The following is a 26,549-nucleotide window of genomic DNA, read 5'->3' as shown; positions in this document are numbered from 1 at the left end:
TATGACTAAGATTTACATTCTAGTTTGTCCCTACGGATTCCTTTAAATTCTGTAAATAATCTCACTAGACCTTTTCATTGTCCTGCCTCTAACTATGAAAATATGGTGCCTAACTGTCCTAATATTTCAGTGTTAGTAACCAGATGGTCGGAGGTTCAATTTGTGAACTGTCTAAATCTCCTTCTGGCTCACTTTCACTGCTTCTTTCATCCTCCACTGTGCTTACTACCTGATGTACCTGCTCTTTCTTATTCTCCTCTCCACAATGGTATTGTTTCAATAACATAAACGAAAACTGCTGGAAAAACTCAGCAGGTCTGACAGCATCTGTGGAGAGAAAGACAGAGTTAACGTTTCGAGTCTGTATCACTCTTCTTTACCACTTTACCATGCTTTCAGAGGCTTCTCTTGTAAAGGCTATAACACTAACACTTCATCCCATGGTTGCAATATTGGGTCATAATTTGCTTATTTATTCATTCCTCCATCTTTGTTTGTGAAACTTTTACATGTTCTTGAACCACTTTGCAGGCTTCCGTGAGCTACTCCTGGAATACAGACACCTAGGCCAGGCTTTTTCAGTCGGCATGTGGGGGCGGGCCCGACACGTCAGCGCATAAAATGGTGCACGATGTTTCATTCAGCAGGAGCTAGCCAGAGTTGGCTGTGCGCCCACCGATAACTGATAGGCCTATTAAGGCCATTAATGAAGCAATTAATGTCAAGTTAATGCCGCCCGTCCAAGCTTACAGTTGGCGGGCAGGCAAAAAGGCCAAGCGGTCTTTACATTTTTTGGGAAACCTCATCCACGAGCGGGATGAGCGTTCCTAAAGGTTTTACAAATTAAATAAAAAGTTTTCCTGAAAAATAAAAGCATGTCCCATCTCATGTGATACAATCACACGAGGGGCCATGTTTCATTAAATTTTTATGACACTCATAAATGTTTTTCAGAAGCTCCGTGCCTCAGGGAAACTGAAGTGCTCTTTCGCGCGCATGTGTGAAAGAGTGCTGGACCCGACTCTCCCTCCTCCCCCCGCCCACACAGGTACTGCTCGCATATTATGTTGGACAAGCCTTAATTGGCCTGCCTGTGTAAAATGGCGGTGTGGAGCTGATCACAGAAGGCAGAGGGCTCTGCAACTGCACTCCCCTGCTCCCACCTGACACGGGAAAAATTCAGGCCATAATCTAACATAGAGGATAAGTCCCTCTGTCCTAAAAACTATTCTTTGATTAATTTCAAAGGACCCTCATGCCCATAAATTAATACAAAAGGGCTAAAACCAGTAGATTCATTTGGTGAATCTCAGGCTGCAAATAAAAGAAAGTGCAGTCCTTTGTCCCAATCATGGGGATATTCAGGACAAAGTGCTTTAACCATTGTTTTGAGAGTTTGATGGTACCTCTCTAAAGTTCCCTGTGCCTGTTGATGACAACACTGTGGACTTTAACTATTTTATACCCAAACTACTCACTATGTTTTGAAAAATATTAGACATAAAATTGAAACCTGGGTCTGGCTGGATCTCCACTGATAATCCATATTGAGTAAAACATTGGGTTAACTGCTCTACCACTACTTTAGCTGTATTTGTTCTTAAAGGGATGGCCTCTGGAAATCGAATCGTCATATCCATTATAGTAAGGATGTACTGGTGTCCTGCTTTCGTTTTTGCTAATGGTCCCGCACGGTTTACTAGCACCCGAATAAATGGTTCCTCAAAAACTGGTATGGGAATTAAGGGTGCCGGTTTGATTGTATGCTCGGGTTTTCCCACCATCTGGCATGCTTTACAAAACTGCAGCAACTCCTTGTGAAGACCCTGCCAGTAAAGCTGTTGGTTTATCCGCCCTTGAGCTTTCCCTATCCCTATGTATCCTGCCATAGGAATCTCATGCGTTATCTGTAATATCTTTTTACAATATTTGGGCAGTACAACTATCTGATGAACAACTGTCCACTCTTCATCTGCAGGTCTATGAGGTGGTCTGCACTGCCTCATTAGTATCCCATTTTCAATATAATAACATTCTGAAACTTCCTCAGCTTCAGCTTTAGTTTGCACTGATTGTGTTATCTAACTCTGGATCGCCTTGTTGAACTAGAGAAGATTTATTAAACATTTCTTCCGGATTATCTTAGACTTTAAAGAAAGTTACAGCTAATCAAATATCTGCCTGTGGTATTACTTTGACTCCAGATAATAGACTTTGCTTAGCCATTGCCCAGGTCATCACACACAAAGGAAAAATTCCTGGAAATTTTTCCTGTAACTGCTCCATCTCTTTAGTCTCACTTGGTCTTTTCATAATTATGGCAGAAGTTGCTACTTTCACTCTGGGTAAATCATTTACCAAGAGTAAGTCAACTCCGTTTATGGGTAACTTCTGAACAACCCCTACTGTCATTGTCCCAGATATTAGGTCACACCCCAAGTGCACCTGGTACAAAAGTATGGATATATACACCCCGCCAATACCATTTATTAAAGCTTTCCTTTTAATACCCTTTCTGGGGGAAATGTTATGCCTTCTCCCAGAAAAAGTGTCTGAGTGGCTCCCATATCTCTTAAAATGATTATTGGTTTAGCTAATTCACTTGAGGGGTAAGGAGTTACTCTTCCTCTCAACAAAAATTCTTTAGAATTCTCATGTATCTCATTCACCTCACCTGAACTTGCAGCATTGTTCACACTTGGTTTCCCAGCTGCAGTTAACACTACAACTTGATATGTTGTATTTTCAATTAGGGCTCTTTCTCCTGAATTGCCCTTAAATACCCAGTAAGTCCCCTGGATTTCCCATGCAACTTCCTGCAATCTCCACAAATGTGTCCCACTTTGTTACAATGGAAACATTTAGGCCTTTGAACATCACTTCCACCCTCAGCACCTTCCTTTCTGGTCTGAGTAGAAGTTTCCAGGGTATTCCCAGCTGTCCCCTCTCAAATTCAATGTAAGTCTGTCCAGGCTGAATGTCTCAGTGACCAACTCACATGCACTAAGAATAGTCTTTTTACTGCACCAAAGTCCACAGAAACCTCTTCTGAAAGTGATGCATAAACCCAATGAGCTCTACCCACCAACCTACCCTCCAGGAGCAATGTCCAGTTCTCTCTTGGCCACTTCATTTGCTTAGCTACCTTCTCAAACAAAATAAAGAATGCCTCAACATATCTTATGTGAGAAATGTATTTTTTAGTGTGCTCGCGCGCGTGTGTGTGTGATTTAATTAAACTGGATAGAGAATAATAGGAGACAGGTTGTCTAGGAGACTTAAAACATGAAAAGGATAGAGGTGTTAGGTTTGAGGTACAAGTGAATGGGTTGGATCCAACAGTTGTATTTCTAGACAAGTTGAGAGTTTGTTTGAATAACAAAGAGGAGTCAGAGGTAACAAGAAACATGTTTGCATCTTTCAGGAGCTCCACAGGTGAATAGAAATGGGGATATTATATTTTATTGACCCGAAAGCAAAGATAAGATGGAAACATGAAAGATGTTATAATTGGATTTGAGTTTCAAAGAGGTGTGAGAACAATGGAACCTGAGATGAAAGGGAAAAAAGGCAATTTAGATTTACCACGGAGAGCTTGTGGGGGTTCTGTAGCTGTTTGAGCTGTTGAGTCGGAGGTGTGAGATGTAGCAGCTGGAGCTACAGCTGGAGCTATGGTTGAGAGAGGATGCAGTTTGAATCAACCATCAAGGCAAGCCAGAAAAGTCTTCTGTTGCAAAAAGCAGTTATATTCGGAAGTTTGGAATCTCACAGCAGAGTGGAAGAGGGTTACAGGTCATGTAGTATGCCTTTATTGAAGGAGTTTGCCTTGGGTAATATTACTGGATTTTTTTAAACCTAAGCATCTATAAGGGAGTGTTGCCTGGAAGGCGTTTACTTGTGGGTCTGACCAAGTAGAGAATCTTTTTGGTGGAATTTTTGTAAGATTCAGTTTGATTGCGCATCTGTAATCTTGTGTGCTTAAGTTTTCTTCTGTTCTTATTAATAAAACTGTTACTTTTTAATTTTTAAAATTCTTTCAATAAATAACAAACTTATTAGTTTATTATAAAACCAGTCTTGCCGAATAGAAAGGCAAAACTTAATATCATACAATGTGGAATATGAAAGCATACTAATTACTCTTTTGAGTAACCTAACCTCTAACCTAACCTCTCTTACATGCATGCACACACATGCACACAAAAAAAAGGAACTGTGCCAAAGGTTAAAAGTCAATGGTTCAAGAGAAAAAGAAAGATGGTGGAGTCCTTGAAATTGCATCCGGTTTATACAGTTGGTCTCACAGCACTGATCGGTGAAACAGTCAATGACTCTTGCACTGCTTTTCGAGGAACACGTGCAGGCACTCTATACCAGCATGTAGCAACTTAGGATCAGCTTATATTCACTTCCTGTGGATTGGCTCTGGACTGCAAAAAGGCTGCTGTCTTCCTTTCATAAGCAATCGGTCCTATTTCTTTTCAAAGCAAAACCAAAGCCAACTTTTAAACACAGTTTTTCCAGGCATGGGTTTTTTTTCAGAGCAATAAACCAAAATGTGATCCCTTTTGTACATAGTTCACCAGGGTCAAGAGGTTTCCAGCTTCTTTAATACTGCTTAGTTACCTTTTCTTTTAAAAGGATGTTTTTTCCAGGAATAGCAATCAGAGTCCAGCATTAATCCTTTAAGGGGGAGTATCTTTTAAAACACAAATTCTTCCAGAATGTTCTTATTCCTTGAAAATGAACCATTTTCTGTGATTTAAATGTTCATGACAGAGGGAAAAGCATGCTTCATCTCATCTGCCCCACCCTGCCTGACTGCCACAGATGCATCTGGCAATGAGAGTATTGATAGGAGTGGCCACCACATAGTCCTTGGGGAGATGAAGTCACACCTTCACATTGAGGATACTCTCCATCGTGTTCTGTGACACTACCATTGTGCTAAAAGGGAACGATTTCGAACAGGTCTAGCAATTCAAGATCAGGCATCCATGAGACATTTGGGCCATCAGCAGCAACAGAATTGTACTCAACCACAATCTGTAACCGCATGGCCCATCATATCCCCGACTCTACCGTTACTACCAAGCCAGGGGATCAACTCTGGTTCAATGAAGAATGCAGGAGGGCATGCCAGGAGCAGCACCAGGCACACCTAAAAATGAGGTGTCAACTTGATGAAGCTGCAACACAGGACTACTTGCATGCCAAACAGCATAAGCAGCAAGCGATAGAAAAAGCTAAGTAATCCCACAACCAACGGATCAGATCTAAGCTCTGTAGTCCTTCACATCCAGGCATGAATGGTGGTGGACAATTAAACAACTCACTGGTGGAGGAGGCTCCACAAATCCTCAATGATGGGGGAGGCCTACACATCAGTGCAAAAGATAAGGCTGAAGCATTTGCAACAAACTTCAGCCAGGAGTGACGAGTGGATGATCCATCTCAGCTTCCTCTAGAGGTCCCCAGAATCACCAATGCCAGTCTTCAGCCAATTCGATTCACTCCACTTGACATCAAGAAGTGGCTGAAGGGACTGGATACTGCAAAGGCTATGGGCCTTGATAATATTCTGCCAATAGTACTGAAGACTTGTGCGCCAGAACTTACTGTGCCCCTAGCCAAGCTGTTCTGGTGCAGCCAAACACTGGCATCTATGCAGCAATGTGGTAAACTGCCCAGGTACATCCTGTACACAAAAAGCAGGACAAATCCAACCCGGCCAATTATCACCCCATCAGTCTACTCTTGATCATCAGTAAAGTGGTGGAAGGGGTCATCAACAGTGCCATTAAGCGGCAATTGCTTAGCAATAACCTGCTCATTGATGCTCAGTTTGGGTTCCGCCAGTGTCACTCAGCTACTGACCTTACTACAGCCTTAGTTCAAATATGGACAAAAGAGCTGAAACTCCATGAGAATGACGGCCCTTGACATCGATGTGGCATTTGACCAAGTGTGGCATCAAGGAGCCCTAGCAAAACTAGAGTCAATAGGAATCATGGGGAAAACTCTCCACTGGTTGGAGTCATACCTAGCATGAAGAAAGATGGATGTGGCTGTTGGAGGTCAATCATCTCAGCTCCAGGATATCACTGCAGGAGGTCATCAAGGTAGTGTCTTTATTGTAAGGTCAGAATTGGGGATGTTTGCTGATGATTGAACAATGTTCAGCAGCATTCACAACTCCTTAGATACTGAAACAGCCCATGTTCAAATGCAGCAAGACCTGCACAATATCCAGGCTTGGGCTGAAAAGTGGTAAATAACATTTGCACTACACAAGTGCCAGGCAATGACCATCTTCAACTGGAGAATCTAACCGTCACCCCTTGACATTCAATGGCATTACCATTGCTGAATCCACCACTATCAACATCCTGGGGGAGTGGCTACCATTGACTAGAAATTGAACTGGCCTAACCATATAGGCACTGTGGCTACAAAGGCAGGTCAGAGACCAGGAATCCTGCGGCGAGTAACTCACCCCCGAACTCTCCAAAGCCTGTCCACCATCTACAAGATGCAAGTCAAAAGCGTGATGGAATACTCCTGCACTTGCCTGGATGAGTGCAGCACCAACAACACTCAAGAAGCTTGACACCATTTAGGACAAAGCAGCCCACTTGATTGGCATCCCATCCACAAACATTTACTCCCTAAGCCACTGACACACAAGATGCCCTGCGAATACTCACCAACGCTCCTTAGACAGCACCTTCCAAACCCACGACCTCTACTGCCTAGAAGGTCAAGGGCAGCAGACACATGGGAACACCAACCCCTGTAAGTTCCCCTCCAAGCCACACATCATCCTGACATGAAAATACACCACTGTTCCTTCAATGTCACTCAAAATCCTGGAACTCTGTATCTAACATCATGTGGACTGCAGATCACCACCCACTTCTCAAGGGCAAGTAGGGATGGGAAATGAATGCTGCCCTAGCCAGTGTCACTCACATCCCATGAACGAATAAAAATAAACTTATTTTATCCCGAATTATCGTTTTGAGAAACTTTCCCACCTCCGAGTATAAACTCACTGACTTGTAGTTGCTGGGCTTATCTTTACACCCTTTTTTGAACAAAGGTGTAATGTTTGCAAGTCTCCAGTCTTTTAGCACCACCCCAAGTCTAAAAAAGAGTGAAAAATTATGGAGGCCAGTGCCTCCATAATTTCCACTCTCACTTCCCTCGGTATTCTCCGTGACGGATATCCTCAGTTTCCTAGATTCTCACACTAATCGAGTGATCCCAGTTTTGAAAGTTGTAATTGACCTAGCTTCAGCAGCTTTTTAGGTTGAGATAGTTGCAGAGTTCTCCTTTGTTTTGCACCCCTAAATGTAGGATACATATACACATACATATCCACACATCTTATCAATTACTATAGCAGTTTCTCATATGGCTAAGAACCAACACAAAGTGCTTCACATACACAGACTACAATCCAATTACTTTCAACTTGTGGTTGTATAAATCTAGTCATGTTTCTGTGAAAATTTGGTTGATGCATCTTAGAAAGCATTTCTGGTTTGATCTGCACAGCGACCACTCACCAGGGATTCAACCATATTTGGCTTGCTGTTGCGTAATGTCTTCACTGCATGGAAAACATCCACCATCTTTTGGTATTTAATCATCTCCTGGATGATGATAGAGGCACATAGTGTTCCACTGCGTCCTCCTCCATTCCTAAAACCAGACAGTCAAAGATTATCTAGACCATTTACCTTTCCTCTCTGTTAAATTCCTCCTAACCACCAACATTTTTCCTTCATCTGGGCAGTTGAATACATTTATGACTACCATAAATGCAGCAATGTAATGCATTGACAGACCCTTTAGGCTGAATCTTCAGCTCTCACTGGTGCTGGGAACGGAGGTGAGCGAGTGCTAAAAATTATTCTGCTGGCTGATATGTTGGTTTCCCGACTCTATCCCGCCCCAGGCCATTTTACCAGAGGCAAGATGGGAGGTGGGGTTGGGGAGGGAGGCAGGAGGCAAGGTTACGCACCTGTGCCTGATGGGTAGCTGATTCAAATAACGAACAGCCACTTAAGGCTAGCTGAAAAAGGCATATGGGACACTTGCCTTTATCAATCGAGGCATAGATTACAAAAGTAGAGAGGTCATGTTGGAGTTGTATAGAATCTTGGTGAGGCCACAGCTGGAGTAGGTGTGTGCAGTTCTGGTCGCCACATTATAGGCAGGATGTGATTGCACTGGAGGGGGTGCAGAGGAGATTCACCAGGATGTTGCCTGGGATGAAACATTTAAATTATGAAGAGAGGTTGGATAGACTTGGGTTGTTTTTGTTGGAGCAGAGAAGACTGAGGGGCGACCTGATTGAGGTGTACAAGACTGAGGGGCATGGACAGGGTGGATAGGGAGCAGCTGTTCCCCTTAGTTGAAGGGTCAGTCACAAGGGGGCACAAGTTCAAGGTGAGGGACAGGAGGTTTAGGGGGGATGTGAGGAAAAACGTTTTTTACCCAGAGGGTGGTGACGGTCTGGAATGCACTGCCTGGGAGGGTGGTGGAGGCGGGTTGCCTCACATCCTTTAAAAAGTACCTGGATGAGTACTTGGCATGTCATAACATTCAAGACTATGGGCCAAATGCTGGTAAATGGGATTAAGTAGGTAGGTCAGGTGTTTCTCACGCGTTGGTGCAGACTCGATGAGCCAAAGGGCCTCTTCTGCACTGTGATTTTGTGATTCTGAATGAGGCCGAATGGGATTTTCCAGTTAGCCTCCAGGTTCCTGCAGGCAGGGGCACTTTAGCTGCCTAAAAGTGGCCTCCTGGCAGCAGGCTGGGGCAGTCGGTGCTTCAGGTAGGCCTACAGGCTCTCTCTGTATGCCTGGCTGCAGCAGAAGTCATTGTAGAGGGATCCCCCCGCACTCCTAACTACCCCCTACCCTGCCTCCCCAGTGTAGCCTAGCTGGAAAGGCATTTTTAAAATTACAAATTTAAAAAGTTGGAGAGAGGGCATCTCTGTTTTGAAGTGCTCTCTCCTTCACTTATCTCCCATTACATTTGCTGCTGCTGTCAAGCTGGAAGGCCTCTGTTTGTCCCTCCAAGGTTAATTTGTCATTGAACCTGCCCTCTGGCCAGTAATTGGCCATTGCGGAAAATCACAATGAGTGATTTTTTTCTCACCCAGTGCAGGCTTCTGACTCCCAGAGAACAGTGTTCAGAAACAGGCAGGGAAAATCCTACTCTCTGTTACTATGCTGTGGGTCTGGTATTCCTAGATTTCTCCTCTCTTCCAAAACGGAACTCTGAAGTCTTTCTCTGGTGTCCAGTTTGACAGCCAATAAAAATCACTATATGGGAGGAACAGCTAACTTGAAGTGATTGAATCTTCAACTTGGACTCTACAAATGTGAGCCTAGTTCAAAAACCATGCCAGCATCTGCCAAGCTTAAACAAAGTCTAATAACAACAAATAGAAAAATAAAACAGACTTCAGGTTTTCGCAAGGTGTTTTACTTACTATAGCTTGCTTATATTAAAAGTGACAAGGTAGTGTAGATTTTCTAAAGTAGCTTACCTTGTATGCAAGCATTGTACATTATCAAGTCTTATTTAAGGGAAGTTGTCTCAATTTATTATTTTCAAGTTCTTCACTGTTGCTGTTAACTTACATCAGGTTGATCTAGTCAAAATATTGTCCATAATCCCTGTTAACTGAACTCTTATCAATCAACAAGTATATTTTTACAGGCTAAGGAGCAGGACTAATCTTGACCCTTCTCTCTCCCTATGTGGTGTAAAACAATGACTAAAAAGCTAAAACGAGGGACAAAATTGATTATGAAAGTAAATTGACAAGAAATATAAAAACAAACAGCAAGAGCTTATACGGGTATATAAAAAGAAAGAGAGTAGCTAAACTGAGCGTGGGACCCTTGGCGGATGTGACTGGACAATTGATAACAGGTAACAGGGAAATGGCAGATAACTTAAACCAATATTTTGCATAAGTCTTCACAGTGGAGGACACTATAAACATCCCAAAGATATCAGATAAGCAAGGAGCAGTCTCTGTCATGAGGGACAAAGTATTTGACAAAATATTAGGACTAAAGGCAGACAAGTCGCCAAGACCTGATGGCCTGCATCCAAGGATTTTAAAGGAAGTGGCTGCAGAGATAACGGAGGCAATGGTCGAAATATTCCAGAACTCACTGGATTCCAGGAGGGTCCCAGCAGGTTGGAAAACCGCTAATGTGACGCCCCTGTTCAAGAAGGGAGGGAAACAAAAAGCAGGAAACTATAGACCAGTCAGCCTAACATCTGTTGCTGGGGAAATGCTAGAGTCCATTATTAAGGAAGAAATAGCAGGACATTTAGAAAAGCTTAACGCAATCAAACAGAGTCAACATGGTTTTGTGAAAGGGAAATCATGTTTGACAAATTTTCTAGAGTTCTTTGAGGGTATAACAAGCAGAGTTGATAAAGGGGAACTGGTAGATGTAATGTATTTGGATTTCCAGAAGGCATTCAATAAGGTGCCATATTATTGCACAAGATAGCAGCTCACGGTATTGGGGGTAATATATTAGCATGATGTTTGGTTAACACACAGAAGACAGAGAGTCAGGATTAATGGGTCTTTTTCAGGTTGGAAAGACGTAACTAGTGGAGTGCTACAAGGATCAGTCCTAAGACCTCAATTATTTACTATCTATATTAATGAATTGGAGGAGGCGGCAGAGTGTAACGTATCCAAATTTGCTCATGATACAAAAATAGGCAGGAGGGCACGTTGTGATGAGGACATAAGGAATCTGCAAGAGGATATAGATAGGTTGAGTGAGTGGGCAAAAACTTGGCAGATGGAGTTTAATGTAGGAAAGTGTGAGGTCATGCACATGAGGAAGAATCAAAAGGCAGACTAATATTTAAATGGAGAGAGATTCCAAAAAAGTGCAGCACAGGGGGTCTGGGTGTTCTTGTGCATGAAAAACAACAAGTTAGCATACAGGTGCAGCAAGTAATTAAGAAGGCAAATAGAATTTTAGCCTGTATTGCTATTGGGTTGGAATTTAAAAATAGGGAAGTCTTGCTACAACTGTACAGGGTGTTGGCGAGGCCACACCTGCAGTACTGAGTACAGTTTTGGTTCCCATATTTAAGAAAGGACATACTAGCATTGGAGGCAGTTCAAAAGAAATTCACTATGCTGATTCCTGGATGAGGGGGTTGACTTATTAAGAACGGCTAAATAGGTTAGGCCTTTATTCATTAGAGTTTAGAAGAAAGAGGGGTGATCTTATTGAAACATACAAGATTCCGAGGGGGGCTTGACGGGGAAGTTGTTGAGAAGATGTTTCCACTCGTGGGGGCATCTCGAACTAGGGGACACAGTTACAGAATAAAGGGACACCCATTTAAAATTGAGATGCGAAGGAATTTCTTCTCTCAGAGGGTAGTGAATATCTGGAATTCTCTACCCCAGAGAGTTGTGGAGGCTAGATCACTGAAAGTATTTAAAGAGGAGATAGATAGATTTTTGAAATATTGGGGAGTTGAGGGCTATGAGGAGCTGGCATGAAAGAGGAGTTGAGGCCTGGGTAGATCAGCCATGATTTTGGCAGAGTAGGCTTGAGGGGCCGAGTGGGCCACTCCTGCTCTTATTTCTTACGTTCTTAACACTTGGACAGTCTTTCAGTCAGTCATCCACCTAACAAGTGCACTGAGAGTTTGAATACTAGGCTGAAGTCTTGGTCTTTTGGTTGGTACATCTGCAAGGTTAACATTTGGACTCACCCATCTCAAACACCTAACCTGCAGAATCACCCATTTCAAGCACATGAGAAACAGCTGACGGTTAAATTACTCACAAACAGTGAACTATTGTTCGTCCTTCTCCACATTCTGCCCACCATTTTTCAATTTTCTTCAGCAGATTTAGGAATGATTCCTTAGATTCGGGAACATCCCTGTGTGGAGACCATCGGAGGTATTGGAAATGTTGCATTATCAGTTGACCTTCCTGTAACTTGAGACAACATGAATAACTAGTGTTAAAAGGATAATTTATGAGTTCAATTTAACCTCAAACTGTAATTATGCATGTTATAGCGGCTGAAATAATCCCCCCCTTTTTTTCTTAAACTGATTTAATCAGTACACTTCAAAGTGGAAAAAGTTTAAGATTTGTAAAATATTGTTGTGGTTGGATTCAACATGGAGTGAATTTTGAATTGTTTTAGATAATTTAACAAATAAATGATTAAGTTCTGCTGTATGATTCTCTTGTTGGCAGTACGAGGGGTTACTGTTAGCTTTCCAATCTTCCTATATTCTCAAGAGTTAGTGGTAGCTCCACCTTACCAGTCTTCTAGGAAGCAGGTAAGCCAGTTGCACAAGTGAGTGAGTTAGCAAAATCACATGCCAAATTTTCCCCTTATATTTATTACTGTTGTACAGAGTGGCACTGCAGTATCAAACGGGTTGATGCTTTGGGGGTTAACTCAGATTGAAGTTGACCTCATCTTTGTAATTGATCGAAATCTCTGTTCTCCCTCCTCAGAAAGTGCATCACTGAGGTGGTCAAGGAGTCAAAGATGGTCGAAGAGTTACGTCAGGAAAGGCAGCAATGAGGTAGAGATCTGGTTATCATTAGCTGATCCTATGGGCAGAATCTTCGGCTTGGCGAGCGGGGGCGGGGCCCGTTTGCCGAGGCGTAAAATGACGCGCAGTGATGTCGGGTGTGCGTCCTGACGTCACTGTGCATCATTTAGATTTTCAGTTTGGCGGGCACACAGCCAAGTTGGTTGTGCACCCCCTGAACTATCAAAGGCCTATTAAGGCCATTTAAATATCAATTATACTAATAAACTGAGTCACCTGTCCAACCTTAAGGTTGGTGGGCATGCGAAGAGCCTAGGCGGCCTTCGCATTTTTCATGGAACCTCATCCACAGGCGGGATGAGGTTTCATGAATGCTTTTAAAGTGTTTTAAAAGTTTTTGATAAAATTAATGGACACGTCCCAGCTCATGTGACAGTTTCACATGAGGGGACGTGTCCTTAAAATTTTTGTTTACCTTTAATCAATGTTTCATAAGTGAAAGTAATCTGCCTCAGGGAGATTTCTGCGCTCTTTTGCGCACATGCAGTAAATGGCGGTGCAGGCCCGATCAGGGACGCGCATCAGGTCCTCGCTCGCCCCCACACAACCCCCCCCAACAAGGGGAAAATCCTACCCTATGTCTACATATGATCTGATCAAGGGGCGGCAAGTGAATGGGAAAAAGAAGACATAAACAGATGGAGCTTGGTGACATGCCAGAAGTGACTGAGCATTCCAGGGAATGTACTTGTTTCACTGGGACAGGAGGGAGTGGTATAAGCTGAGGGCATTTTGATGAATGCTTTTGCGTCCCATTTCTGTTTAGAGCTACAGCAAAGCAGCTGCCCCTCACAATTTTGCCACCTAAAACAATTTCTTGTGCCTTATTAATACATGACCAATTTGTTGAAAATGGTGAGAAAATTCATCACCTCTATTTTATCTAAAGGAATGAAAAGGGAAATTGAATTCATATTTTATTGAATACTTGGCCATTAGGTTTCAATGGGTAAAATGGTGGGTAGGTGGGTAAAAATACAAAGTGATCACTGCAATTAATCCATGCTGAGCTCTTTGGCTTCATGTAATGATTCAGTGCTCCTTCTGAGCTGGCATGGCTATTCCATCTCATAGAATCACAGAATCACGCAGTTCAGAAGAGGCCCTTAGTCCCATCGAGTCTGCACCAACATGGGAGAAACACCTGACCTACCTACCTAATCTCATTTACCAGCACTTGGCCCATAGCCTTGAATGTTATGATGTGCCAAGTGCTCATCCAGGTACTTTTTAAAGGATGTGAGGCAACCCGCCTCCACCACCCTCCCAGGCAGTGCATCCAGACTGTCACCACCCTCTGGGTAAAAATGTTTTTCCTCACATCCCCCCTAAACCTCCTGCCCCTCACCTTGAACTTACGTCCCCTTGTCACTGACCCTTCAACTAAGGGGAACAGCTGCTCCCTATCCACCCTGTCCATGCCCCTCAAAATCTTGTATATCCCGATCAGGTCACCCCTCAGTCTTCTCTGTTCCAATGAAAACAACCCAAGTCTATCCAAACTCTCTTCATAACTTAAATGTTTCATCCCAGGCAACATCTGGTGAATCTCCTCTGCACCCCCTCCAGTGCAATCACATCCTTCCTATAATGTGGTGACCAGAACTGCATACAGTACTCCAGCTGTGGCCTCACCAAGGTTCTATACAACTCCAACATGACCCTTTTACTTTTGTAATCTATTCCTCGATTGATAAAGGCAAGTGTCCCATATGCCTTTTTCACCACCCCACTAACATGTCCCTCTGCCTTCAGAGATCTATGGACACACACACACCAAGATCCCTTTGTTCCTCAGAACTTCCTAGTTTCCTGCCGCTCATTGAATACTTAATACTCCTTCCAAAGTGTATCACTTCACACTTTTCAGGATTAAATTCCATATGCCACTTATCTGCCCATTTGACCATCCTGTCTATATCTCCCTGTAGCCCAAGACACTCAACCTCACTGTTAACCACCCAGCCAATCTTTGTGACATCCGCAAACTTACTAATCCTACCCCCCACATAATCATCTATGTCTTTTATATAAATGTCAAATAATAGGGGACCGAGCACAGATTCGTGTGGCACGCCACTGAACACTGGCTTCCAGTTACTAAAGCATCCCTCTGTCATCTCCCCCTGTCTCCTACAACTAAGTCAATTTGGAATCCACCTTATCAAATTACCCTGTATCCCATGTACATTTGCCTTCTTTATAAGTCTCCCATGTGGGAACTTGTCAAAGACTTTGCTGAAATCCATAATCATTGTCCATTTTGGAAACATGCTGAGAGTATATCCTGAGTGTATAAACTGAGATTAGCACACTGCAGTTCACGATAGGCATCCTGGAATTTAACTTCAAATCCATCAAGTCCACATTCTGGTGAAGTCAAGCTAAAAAAGCCAAGTGATTTTCATTCTATGAGCAAAATCAGCGTTTTTTCAAACTTCCACAAAATAATGAAAACCGACAACATGAATAACAGGATCCAAAATAGCAAACATTAAAAACTTCAAGACAGCAGGCTCTGAGCTAAAAATACATATAAGAAAATAACAGAAGTGACAGACGGTTAGATTTGAGAACAAATTCATGAGAACAGATAATGAAGGGGAAAGAAAATAAAACAGGTCAAGTCAGCATTAATAAATGAAAAAAAAAGATTGAAGTGGAAGCTAAGTAAACAACATGGGGCTGCATCTTACCTATGTCAGGCGGGCTGGGTAGGAGGGGGTGCGGAGCTGATCGCTGTGATCGGCTGCATGCTGCCATTTTATGTGGACGGAGCAATTAAGGCCCGTCCAGCATAACGTGTGGCCGGGAGCGCTCAGCACTACCTGTGCGGGCAGGGGGAGGAGAGAGAATCGGGGTCTGCACTCTTTCGTGCATGCCTTAAATAAATTCAAAGACTCCATTACTTTCTGGGGAAGAGATATCCACACACCAATGAACCTTTGAGTGAAAAAGATTCGCCTCATCTCTGCCTTCAAAGGGAAAACTCTAATCTTTAAACTATATTCTCTAGTTTTAGTCTCCCCCACAAGAGGAAACATCCTCCAGCTATCAAGTCCCTTCATGATCTTATATGCTTCAATAAGTTCACCTCTCATTCTTCTAAACTCCAATGAGTATAGGCCCAAACTGTTCAACCTTTCTTCATAAGACAACCCCTTCATCCCAGGAATGAGTCCAGTGAACCTTCTCTGAACTGCTTCTAAAGCAATTATTTTTTTTAAACAAGGAGACCAAAACTGCACAAGTGCTCCAGATGTGGTCTCACCAATGCCCTGTACAACTGTAACACCTTTAAATTCCATTCCTCTTGCAATAAATGCCAACATTCCATATGCCTCCCTAATCACTTGCTGTACTTGCATACTAACTTAATACTAACACAATGGGCAAAATTTTCTGCCTGTCGGGCGGATGGGCCCAACCCAATCTCCAGCAGCCGGGGAGCTGATCCCCGCCAGAGAAGTGGGCCCCACCGCCATTTTATGTGGGCGGGCCAATTAAGACCCGCCCAGCGTGACGCCCAGCAGGAAGTGCTATGCGCTCCCTGTGGCGGGCAGGGGGGGGATTCCCCAAAAGCGACAGTGAGCTCTTTCATGCATGCACACAAAAGAGCGCATATCTCCCTGAGGCTAAGTGCTGCCTCAGGGAGATCGCTGACACTTTGAAAAATATGAACAATGGAAAAAAAAATTCTCTAACATGTCCCCCTCATGTGATAATGTCACATGAGATGGGACATGTTCATAATAACTTTATTAAACTTTTTAAAATCCTCCATGAAACCTCATCCCGCTAGTGGACGAGGTTTCATGTTTTATCTATTTGACGCCGGGTCTCTTGGCCTGCCCGCCAACCTTAAGGTTGGACGGGCTGGTCCTTTAATTGTATAATTGATCCTGTCAATGGCCTCAATTGGCCATTGACAGGTTGGTGGGCCCGCAGCTGATTTTGCTGCACCCCCGCCTTCCTGAAAATTTAAAGGGGGCGGGATGACATCGGGGGTGCCGCCTAACATCATTCCGCGTCATTTTACATGTTGGCAAGTGGGCTCCACCCCCTGCTCACCAATGGCAAAATTCTGCCCAATGTGATTCATGTACTAGGATATCTAGGTCCCTCCATACCACAGAGTTCTTCAATCTCTCCATTTAAATAGTATACTGCTTTCCTATTCTTCCTGGCAAAGTGAACAAGTTCACATTTACCCACATTATACTCCATCTAACAAATTTTTGCTTACTCACTTAACCTGTTTGTATCCCTTTGCAGACTCTCTACTTCCTCTTGAAAAATTACTTTCCTATATATCTTGGTGTCATCGACAAATTTAGCTACCATACATTTGGTCTTTTCATCCAAGTCATTGATATAGATTGTAAATAGTTGAGGACCCAGCACTGATCCCTGTGGTACTCCAATAGTTACAGCTTTCCAATACAAAATAGACTCATTTTTCCCAATCTCTGCTTCCTGTTAGTCAACCAATTCTTTATCCATGCTAGTATGTTACCCACTACACCCTGTTAGTCAACCAATCCTTTATCCATGCTAATATGTTACCCACTACATCATGTGCTCTTATCTGGTTCTCCTTTACCCACCTTGAATGTTACTTTATCAAAAAAACTCTAACATTAATTAAACATGTTTTCCCTTTCACAAAGTCATGTTGGCTCTGCCTGATCAAATTGTGATTATCTAAGTAACCTGCTATAACTTCACTAATAATGGATTCTGGCACTTTTCCTTTGACAGATGTTAGGCTAACTGGCTGATAGTTTTCTGCTTTCTGCCTCTCTCCTTTCTTGAATAAAGGTGTTACAATAGCTATTTTCCTATCCACTGGAACCTTTCCAGAATCTAATGAATTTTGGAAGCTTATAGCCAATGCATCTGCTGCCACTTTTTTAAGACCCTAGAATGCAGGCCATCCAGTCCTAGAGGCTTGTCAGCCTTTAGGTCTAATAGTTTCCTAGCACCCTTTCCCTGCTGATGGTGATTGTGTTGAGTTCATCCCTCCCTCTCACCTCTTGATTTTCAAGAATCTTTGGGAAGTTTCTAAGTCCTCCACCATGAAGACAGACACAAAATACCTCTTCAACGCCTCTGCCATTTCCTTGTTTTCCATCATCAATTCCCCAGACTCACTGTCTAGAGGACTAACTCTAGTTTTAGTTACTCTCTTCTTTCTCAAATACTTGTACTTTACCTTTACTATCTGTTTTTATATTACTAGCTAGCTTTCTCTCAGACTTGGCTTTCTGCCTCTTTATTATCTTTTTAGCCATTCTTCGTTGGTTCTTAAAATCTGCCCAATCCTCTTGACCTACCATTAATTTTTGCAGATTTGTACTGTGTTTCTTTCAATTTAATACTATCCTTAACTTCCTTATTGACCCACGGATGATGCATCTTTCTCAAAGAGTCTTTCTTTCTCATTGGGATAAATCTTTTCTTAGTGTTATTAAATATCTCCTTTAAAGTCTGCCATTGCAACTCCACTGTGCTACCTTTTAGCCTAGTTTCTCAGTTCACCTTAAGCCAACTCTGCCTTCATACTTTCATAATTACCTTTATTTAGGTTTTAAACATGAGTCATGGATCTATACTTCTGCATTTGAAACTGAACATGAAATTCTATCATGTTGTGGTCGCTGTCACCTAGAGGCTCATTTACCATGAGGTTATTGATTAATCCTGTCTCATTGTATATCACGAGGTCTAGCATAGCCTGCTCCCTGGTTGGCTCTAGAATGTACTACTCTAAGAAATTGTCCCTAAAACACTCTATGAACTCATTTTCCAGGCTACTTTTCCCAATCTGATTTTCCCAATCTAGACATCCATGATTATCATGGTACTTTTCTTACACACTCCATTTATTTCTTCCTGTATGCTCTGTCCTATAGTACAACCACTGTTTGGGGACCTATAAGCTATTCCCACAAGTGACCTCTTACCTTTACTATTTCTTATCTCTACCCAAACTGATTCTACATTTTACTTTATCAAGCTAAGGTCTTCTCTCAGTACTGAACTAATGCCATTCTTAATTAACAGAGCTACCCCACCACCTTTTCCTAGCTTCCTGTCTTTCCGATATGTCAAATGCCCTTCAATATGTAGGTCCCAGCCTTGGTCACATTTCAACCATGTCTCTGTAATGCCTATTCATCACTTTCTGAGCTAACAATTCATCCGTTTTGTTACAAATGCTATGTGTATTCAAATACAGGGCCTTAAACTCTGTTTTTTACCCTTTCTGGTTTCACCTGCTGGTGCACTCTTATGATTGTACGTTCTGTCCCTTCCTGTCACACTCTGGAACTCCATTACTTTGTTGTTTCCCTTTACTATATCTCCTCTCACATGATCCCTTCCCCCCCACTATTTAGTTTAAAGTTCTCTCTCCTGCCCTAGTTATACGATTTGCCAGAACACTAGTTCCAGCACGGTTCAGGTGTAATCTGTCCCAATGGTACAGCCCCTACTTTCCCCAGTAGTGGTGTCAATGTCCCATGAATCAAAACCCATTTCTCCTGCACCAATCTTTTGAGCCACGCATTTATCTCTCTCATCTTATTTACCCTACTCCAATTTGCTCGTGGCTCAGATAATAATCCAGGGACAATTACCATTGAGGTTCTGCTCTTTAATTTAGCCCCTAGCTGCTCATACTCCCTATGCAGAGCCTTTTTCCTTGTTCTATCTATGTTGTTGGTACCTGCGTGTCCATGACCACTGGACCCTCCCCATCCCATTGCAAGTTCCTCTCCAGCCCAGAGCAGATGTCTTGAATCCTGACATTGGCCAGGAAACATAACCCTCTGGACTCACACTCATGACTGCAGAGAACAGTATCTATCCCCTCTGACTATACTATCTTCCATCACTACCACATTCCTCTTTGTTCTCTCCACTTGAATGGCATCCTTCATCATGGTGCCATGGTCAGTCTGCTCGTCTACCTCTCAGTCCTTCTCTTCACCCACACAGATAGCAAGCACCTCATACCTGTTGGACAAGGTCAGGTGCTGAAGCTCCTCCATCCCTACATGCTGGTTGCCCATACCTGTCTGACTTGCAGTCACACCCTCTTGTCCCTGACCATTGACTAATTCTAAGGTTCTGCCTAACCTTAGAGGAGTGACTACCTCCTGGAACAAAGTGTCCAGATAATTCTCCTCCTTACCCTCCACAACTCAGACTCTGGCTCAGCAACTCTGAGCTGAGGTTGCCTAAACTGCAGACACTTTCTGCAGACATGGCTGTCTGGGATTGCAGTGCATTCCACAGATTCCCACATGGTATAGTCATGGCACACCACCAGACCTGCCAGTTCTATCGAATCTTATTTATTTAATTAGTCAATTAATTGATAATTTACACAGATAAAGTAATAGAAAGTTGCACTCATCTAGCTTGGAGACAAGGAAGAGAACTCACCAGCCACTGGAGGCTGAAAGAAAAGTAGAAGAAGTTCCACCTCTTTGCCCCTAATTTCCACCTGAACCAAATTCCCAACTCCTTACTCAATCGTTGTCTCACTCAGTCATAGTCTCATGTCCGCAGAGAGAGAGAGAGCGAGAGAGGGGGTCTCTGATGAATCACCAGCTAGTTCAGCTTTTTGCTACAGTAATGAACACCTATTGAGGGTAACTACTTTTATCTGAAATAACTGCCACTTCAGGCAACTCCCTGTTTAACTAGGCTATTAAATGAACCAAGTTTGAATGTAAGAACCTAACTCTTAATCTACAGTTAAAGTTCAGAATAGCTTACCAGGATTTTGCACCTGAACCAAATTCCCAACTACTTAGAACTACATCTCACTTAGGCGTAGTCTCGTGTCCGCGCACCCATTTCCTATATTCTACTGTAAATACAAGCTCTTTCTTTATTCTTATGCACTAACTGGTCATGGACTTTACCAATAAGTCAGTCACAAACACAGCTGGTATATATCATAACTTTAACTTTTAAAGGAGTTTATATAATTATTTGGAAAAACCTTTCATTTGTTTGGAGAGTGAGAAGACTCAGAGGGGCTAGGCATCAATGCCAATGCCAGTGATGTGAGGGTGCAGCTTGACAGGATTCTGTCACCTACTTGTTAAACAGGTTTGGACAACACCTTTTAGGTAAAAGCAGTATACCTTAAAATAAACTGCTTCACACTATTAAGAAAGAGTAAAAACAAATGTAAACCAAAATGTTTGCAGTATCCTATTTAATGTTTTACAGAGCAGTTAACTGACTGCATTCGAATTTTTCAGAACAGGTGAAATTATATAAGTTCAGCTACTAACTTTCTCCGGCACTGTGATTCATTCTGCTTCTAGAAACAACTTAAGGCAGATTTTTGTCACCCCTTTGGCAGTAATCTGGCCAAACATGTCTCCTATTGGTTTTCATTTCATTTTTCCTGAGGAATGATAATTGGGCAGGTTCTACAGCAGGGGTGGAAGGATGATCTGCTTTAGTTTAATAACCAGGCAGTAAAGTTGAAAATTGACCTTATGTTTACTTGCCTCTTGAACCCACTTACACTGTTTACCTCAATCTCTGGCATGCTGCTGGTGAACAAGTTCCATTGACTTCTCTTCACTCTACTTTCCACCTTGTGTCCTCTTGCATATAAATCATTCTAAACAGCTGTGTGATGTTATTACAGATGTTAAATGTGTACAGATGTGCATCTGCCACTCTGATGCCCAACAAGTTTCCTTTTTCAATCATCCTACTGAGTGGGTATTTGATAAATTGAGGGGATTCACTTGCTCAAATATATAAAAGGATGAGAACAACTATAAAAGCTTCCATTTTAATAGTGGCTATCACCCTCAAGTTGCACTGCAGCATCTCACCAAGGCTCCTTTGACAGCATCTTCCAAACCTGTGAAGGACATGGGCCACAGATGCATGGAAACACAGCCAACTGCAAGCTTCTCTCTAATTCATGCATCATCTTGATTTGGAACTACATTGCTGTTCCTTCACTGTTGCTGGATTAAAATCCTGGAACTCCCTCCCTAACAGCACTGTGGGTGGACCTACACCAAATGTCTGCAGTAGTTCGAGGTGGTGGCTCACAGCCACCTTGTCATGGTGAAATAGGAATGGGCAATAAATGTTGGCCTCATCAGTGATGCTAACATCCCAAGAAGTAATAAAAATAGAACTGTGCCCTTTCACTTGTTGCCTGGAAGCAGGGATTGTAACTCCAGAAAAATTTCCCAGTTCAGTCAAGTCTCCGCAGCCACATGGGCTGTACATTGGGGGTGTGGCTCATTTTCATTTTGGTATCAATGGAAAGAAAAATTGGACTGGAGTTGAAAAGACAGGTGATCCTCAACTGCCCATTTTCCACTTGCATCCAGAGTGAAATTTAGCTCATGATTAACAAACGTGCCAAGGGCCTACAGACAACAGAGAGATGGGCTGCAAAAGGACCTTGGTCTATAGTATGAGTACACTGGCTGAAAACAGAAGCTTAGCCAAACTGTATGCATCAGCTGTATGTCGACCATAGCATTAAAAAACCATGGTACTCTCATGGCATTATGGAATAAATACAGGGTATTCCAATTGTATCCTGGATTCTTAATCTAAATACATTATAATATGCCCAGAAACGTTCTTGAAAAAGCAGCACCCAGGGCTCTGAGCCACAGAGTGTGTACCACTTCCCTTAAACAAAAGCAAAACACCATGGTTACTGGAAATGTGAACAAAGACCGGAAGATGCCGGAAACACTCAGCAGGTCAGACACTGTCTGTGGATACAGAAACAGAGTTAGCATTTTAGGTTGGCGATCTATTGTTGGGTTCCGATGAAAGATAATCAATGTGATACATTAGGCTGCATTTTACATGCCCCAGGCAGGTGTATTTTCCTTGGGCGGGGTGGGGGGGGGGATGCACATAAAATAGGGTGGGTGCCCACCTCACAACGTTCCTGCTCATTCCCATTATATTAAGTGGGCAGGCGCTGAAATTGGCAGCCTGCCCACCATATTTAAATAAATAATTAAGGGTCAATGGAGCTTATTAACAAGCCATTTGACCCTGATAATGCACTGCCCACATCATAAAAGGGTTGGTCTGGGAAGTTGGGCAGACCACTTTTTAAAAAAAACTTTTTCAAAGGGTGAGAAGGGGAGGGTACTATCATCAGGTGGGGAGGGGAGGTCCTGGTCCCCTAAGATAGTACTTCCTTTCTTCCTACCCACTGCTGTATAAAACAGTCCACCCCTTCCCCTCTCTAAACGGCCCAAATCCTCCCTGCCCAAGACTCTGGACTTACCTTGCTCATGGGGCATGGTTGCAGTCCTGGAGGTGCCCATTAATGTGCTCTTGGTGTTGCTGGAGCTGCCAGCCAAACAGATTGGCTGACAGGACCACGGGCAGGGCTTGCTCCCCAGCGAAGGGCAGAAATCCCATACTGCCCCTATTTAGCCCATCCACAGCACATTATGGCTACGGGGCGGGCAGGCATGAAGTAGGTCAGCTACTTGCTGACTTTGCTTCAAGGCAGGGGTGGCGTATGGTGATCCATCCACTCCCATGTAATATGCTGCCCATTAACTCTTGTATCTCTGTCTCTCTCTTCATGGACACTGCTTGACCCACTGTGTCTTTCTAGCATTCTCTGTTCCTATTTGCCATTTCACTTAGTAGCTCTGAAAAATTAAAAGTTACAGAATCTTACCCTGGATAAATTCTTGATACGGAATAAGCGGCTAACCATCTCCTCATTCATCATGCATGAGATGAATTCCACTTGTATGGGCCCATACTGCTTAAATCCTCTCTCTGGCCAATACTGTAAGCATGGCTGCATAGTGATCGGAAAGAAAAAAAAAGGTCAAGATTACCATGTAAACAAAATACACGATAAGTTGTAAAAAGGTGATTCATATTTCCGAAGTCAGGAAGGCAAATTATATTAGATACCACAGTGCAGCAGTAATCAGGAATTACAGGATTTTAAGGTAGCAATATATCTGCGCCACTATGAAAGTCTAACATTTTTTGTATTATTTACAAACTATCAGGTTCAAAGGCTGAGTGTATCTTATTGTTATAGTACCCATCTGATTGTATTCTTTTTGGTTTAAAAATGTGACATATTTTGCAGCATAAAATAAATAAGTACAGCTCTACAAGCTGCAAATAGCTGTGTGATATTATCATGTGGGTGCTTATTTCCTGTGCTTGCTATATGCACACAGGGGTTAACCTATTTAAAATAAATTGGTATTGCCTCCCTTAACATAGGCCTGAATTTTACCCTTGGCAGGTGCACACTTCAGAAGGCCCAGGACCAGTCGGAAAACAGGCAACCAACCACGATCGGCTCACGATTTCATTAAGGCCCACCCAGCGTGAACCGCGTCTTCCCAACGATCAGGAAGGATTAGGCAGGGGCCTTTCGGGCATCGGGTCCAGTGGCAGATGGTTTAAAAACAGCACAGGCAGCTCCTTGAAGGCTGCCAGGAAAGAATCATATATTCTGTGTTCTGGCCTCAACAGTGGCTGGAGACGCTAAGCGGGAGGGCAGATCGGGTGGGCACTTGGCCCTTCCCTGGTTTTTGGACAAGTGCTTCACGGTGCTTTTGAAGGAGGTGGCTGCCAGGAGGGACACCCTCACTCCCAGAAATGGAAGGCGGAGGCCACCGCAGCAGACAATAAAAGCTTGGGATGAGGTGACAGCTGAGCTCAGCAGCCACGACATTGTGCGGCACACTTGGGTGCAGTGTCGCAAAAAGTTCAGCGACCTGCTGCACTTGGGAAAGGTGAGTTTTGTGTTGGCATGGATCAGTGTTAAGAAATGTTAATATCCCCGCCGTGGAGCTCAGGGATATTAGAGTCTGAGTGCCAACTGTCAATGATGCCGGAGCTGGCCAAGGGAGTGAGCCCTGGCTGCTTGGACTGAGTGCCTTGCAGCTGGAGGGCCATAACTCGGATGTGCCCTGCAAAGTATTCCTCAGGTGGGTTGGCCAGGCTGCAATGGTGCTGCAGGTAGAGAGTGGACTAATTAATGCTCCTCTATCCTTTCAGGAGAAGACAAGCCATAACAACACTGAGGGGACATGGACAGACGGAGGCTCCCCAAACCTCCTAATATTGACCAGATTTGAGCAGGATGCCTTTGAACTGGAGAGCTGCCACGCACCTTGTTCAGCTGGTCGTGAAGAGGCTGGGGTGTCCGACAGAGGTAAAAGTGGAGTGCACAGAGGTGAGTGTTTGAATGGTGCAAACATCCTTGTGCAGTTTCCTAATTGATGGGAGCCTCAAAATGAGTCCCCATTGATCATTGAAAGATGATGCCACCATGATGCAGATCTCCATTGTCTCACCAGGGTGCCTAGCATGCACAGTGACAGTGTGATGACTTAAGCTAATGACATGTCATTGTTCTCCATTAGATTCATCAGTAGGCACTCGTTCGCAGGACCCTGAAGAGCCACCCCTGATGCCAGAGGACCGCCGGGCTTCAGCTGCACCTGCGTCACATCCGCGCTCTGAACCAGGCACCAGTGCAAATACTAGCACCTTGGTGGGTGTTAGATCTTCGGCTAGAATGTTGGTGCACAGCGGTGAGGGAACTTCACACTTGCTTAAGGAGTAGGCGGAGGCAAAGTGCCCAGGGCACCAGCAGTCAGAGGGCTGCTGGAGACCAGGATGCTGAGTTGAAGGCAGATGATGATGAGCCTCTGGAGTCGTCAACTAGGTGGCAGATGCTGGATGTTCAGTGGGATGTGCGGGCGGATCTGGCAGAGATCCATGAGGGTATGCGTGCCATGGTCTCCGTTATGGAGGAGTCCATGCGGAGCATAAGCACTGCGTTGACCCTCATGGCCGAGCGCACTGCTTCCTCCATTGAGAGAGTGGCGACTCTCATGGAGAGGCAGCTCCAGGAACAGAATCAAGGGTTCCTAGGACTGTGCTTGGACCAGCAAACCTTCACACAGGCAATGACCTCAGGTGGTCAATGCCAGTGTGGGAGATGGATGAGACACCCTATCCCAGCTAGGTGCCCGTCCATCAATGGTGAACAGGGAGGTCCAGAGTGACCTCACATTGGCGCATGAGTTGCTCATCATCTCTGCGGGCTCCTCTCAGGGCGCTCCAGATGATGGGAGCAGTTCCTCCATCTCTCTGCCAGTGACTGGCATCTGATAAGGCTGTGATAACTGGAGAGATGCCAGCTGTGTCACTGGCCATTCCCTCCAGCCACAGCTCCACTGGCCAGGGGGACGACCACCAAGATTGTCGAGGCCAATTGGACAGCAGAATCAGCAGGCCGCCTCCAATGCCGCTGCCAGTGAGGGGGAGGCACCAAGAGCCAAAGAAGATCCCCCACTGACCCCTGGAAAGAGCTGGAGGCATAGAAGTTGAGGGCCACTATGATCTTCAGAGCCACTGGCGTGGTGCTTCCACCCACACAGTTGGAGGTGATCTCAGGCCCAATCATCTCACAAATGGAGTCACGGTCTCCCTGGAGAGGCGAAGCCTCCTTCCACATTGCACCTCGGACATACTGAGGTAGGTGAATCGCTGCCTGTAAACACTGGCAGTAGGATAATGGTTTCTTCTGCTGCCCCTTCAGCCTTGGACTACCTGCTGGCCCTGCGCCCTTTGTGCCTGCGCCTTTCCTCCCATAGGTCTCTCCTCTGGAAGCTGTATTGGGACATCTGGCCTCTTCTCTCTTCTGTGCCTCGCTTCCTCCTCAGAGGAGGCGCACCCAGCGGAGACCACAATCCCCATTACCAGGGTTACAGAAGGCTATCTCATACCTCGAAGGGCCCATACAGTCGAAATCCTCTGGGGGTCTTTGAGATACCAATGAGTCCTGAAATGAACCCTGGAAGTGCTAAGAATGA

General features: G+C 43.9%; 1 protein-coding gene across 7 annotated transcripts in view; it reads right to left on the bottom strand.

Moving 5' to 3' along the window:
- Positions 1-26,549, bottom strand: part of ptprub (protein tyrosine phosphatase receptor type Ub) — an 818,938-nt gene that overhangs the window by 4,573 nt on the left and 787,816 nt on the right. For 5 of the 7 annotated variants that reach the window (XM_041212606.1, XM_041212611.1, XM_041212609.1 and 2 more), the window contains 3 exons: positions 23,372-23,497; positions 11,862-12,019; positions 7,572-7,707 (listed from right to left, as the gene is read on the bottom strand). In XM_041212606.1, the coding sequence (XP_041068540.1) occupies positions 7,572-7,707; positions 11,862-12,019; positions 23,372-23,497 (420 nt within the window). The remainder of the gene's footprint in view (positions 1-7,571; positions 7,708-11,861; positions 12,020-23,371; positions 23,498-26,549) is intronic. The other 2 variants (XM_041212608.1, XM_041212612.1) reach the window with 1 other exon arrangement.

This window comes from Carcharodon carcharias, chromosome 19 (genome assembly GCF_017639515.1).
Source record: "Carcharodon carcharias isolate sCarCar2 chromosome 19, sCarCar2.pri, whole genome shotgun sequence".
NCBI classification, from domain to species: domain Eukaryota; kingdom Metazoa; phylum Chordata; class Chondrichthyes; order Lamniformes; family Lamnidae; genus Carcharodon; species Carcharodon carcharias.
Note: the sequence above shows the minus strand (reverse complement) of the source record. Positions and strands in the feature narration are given on the sequence as shown.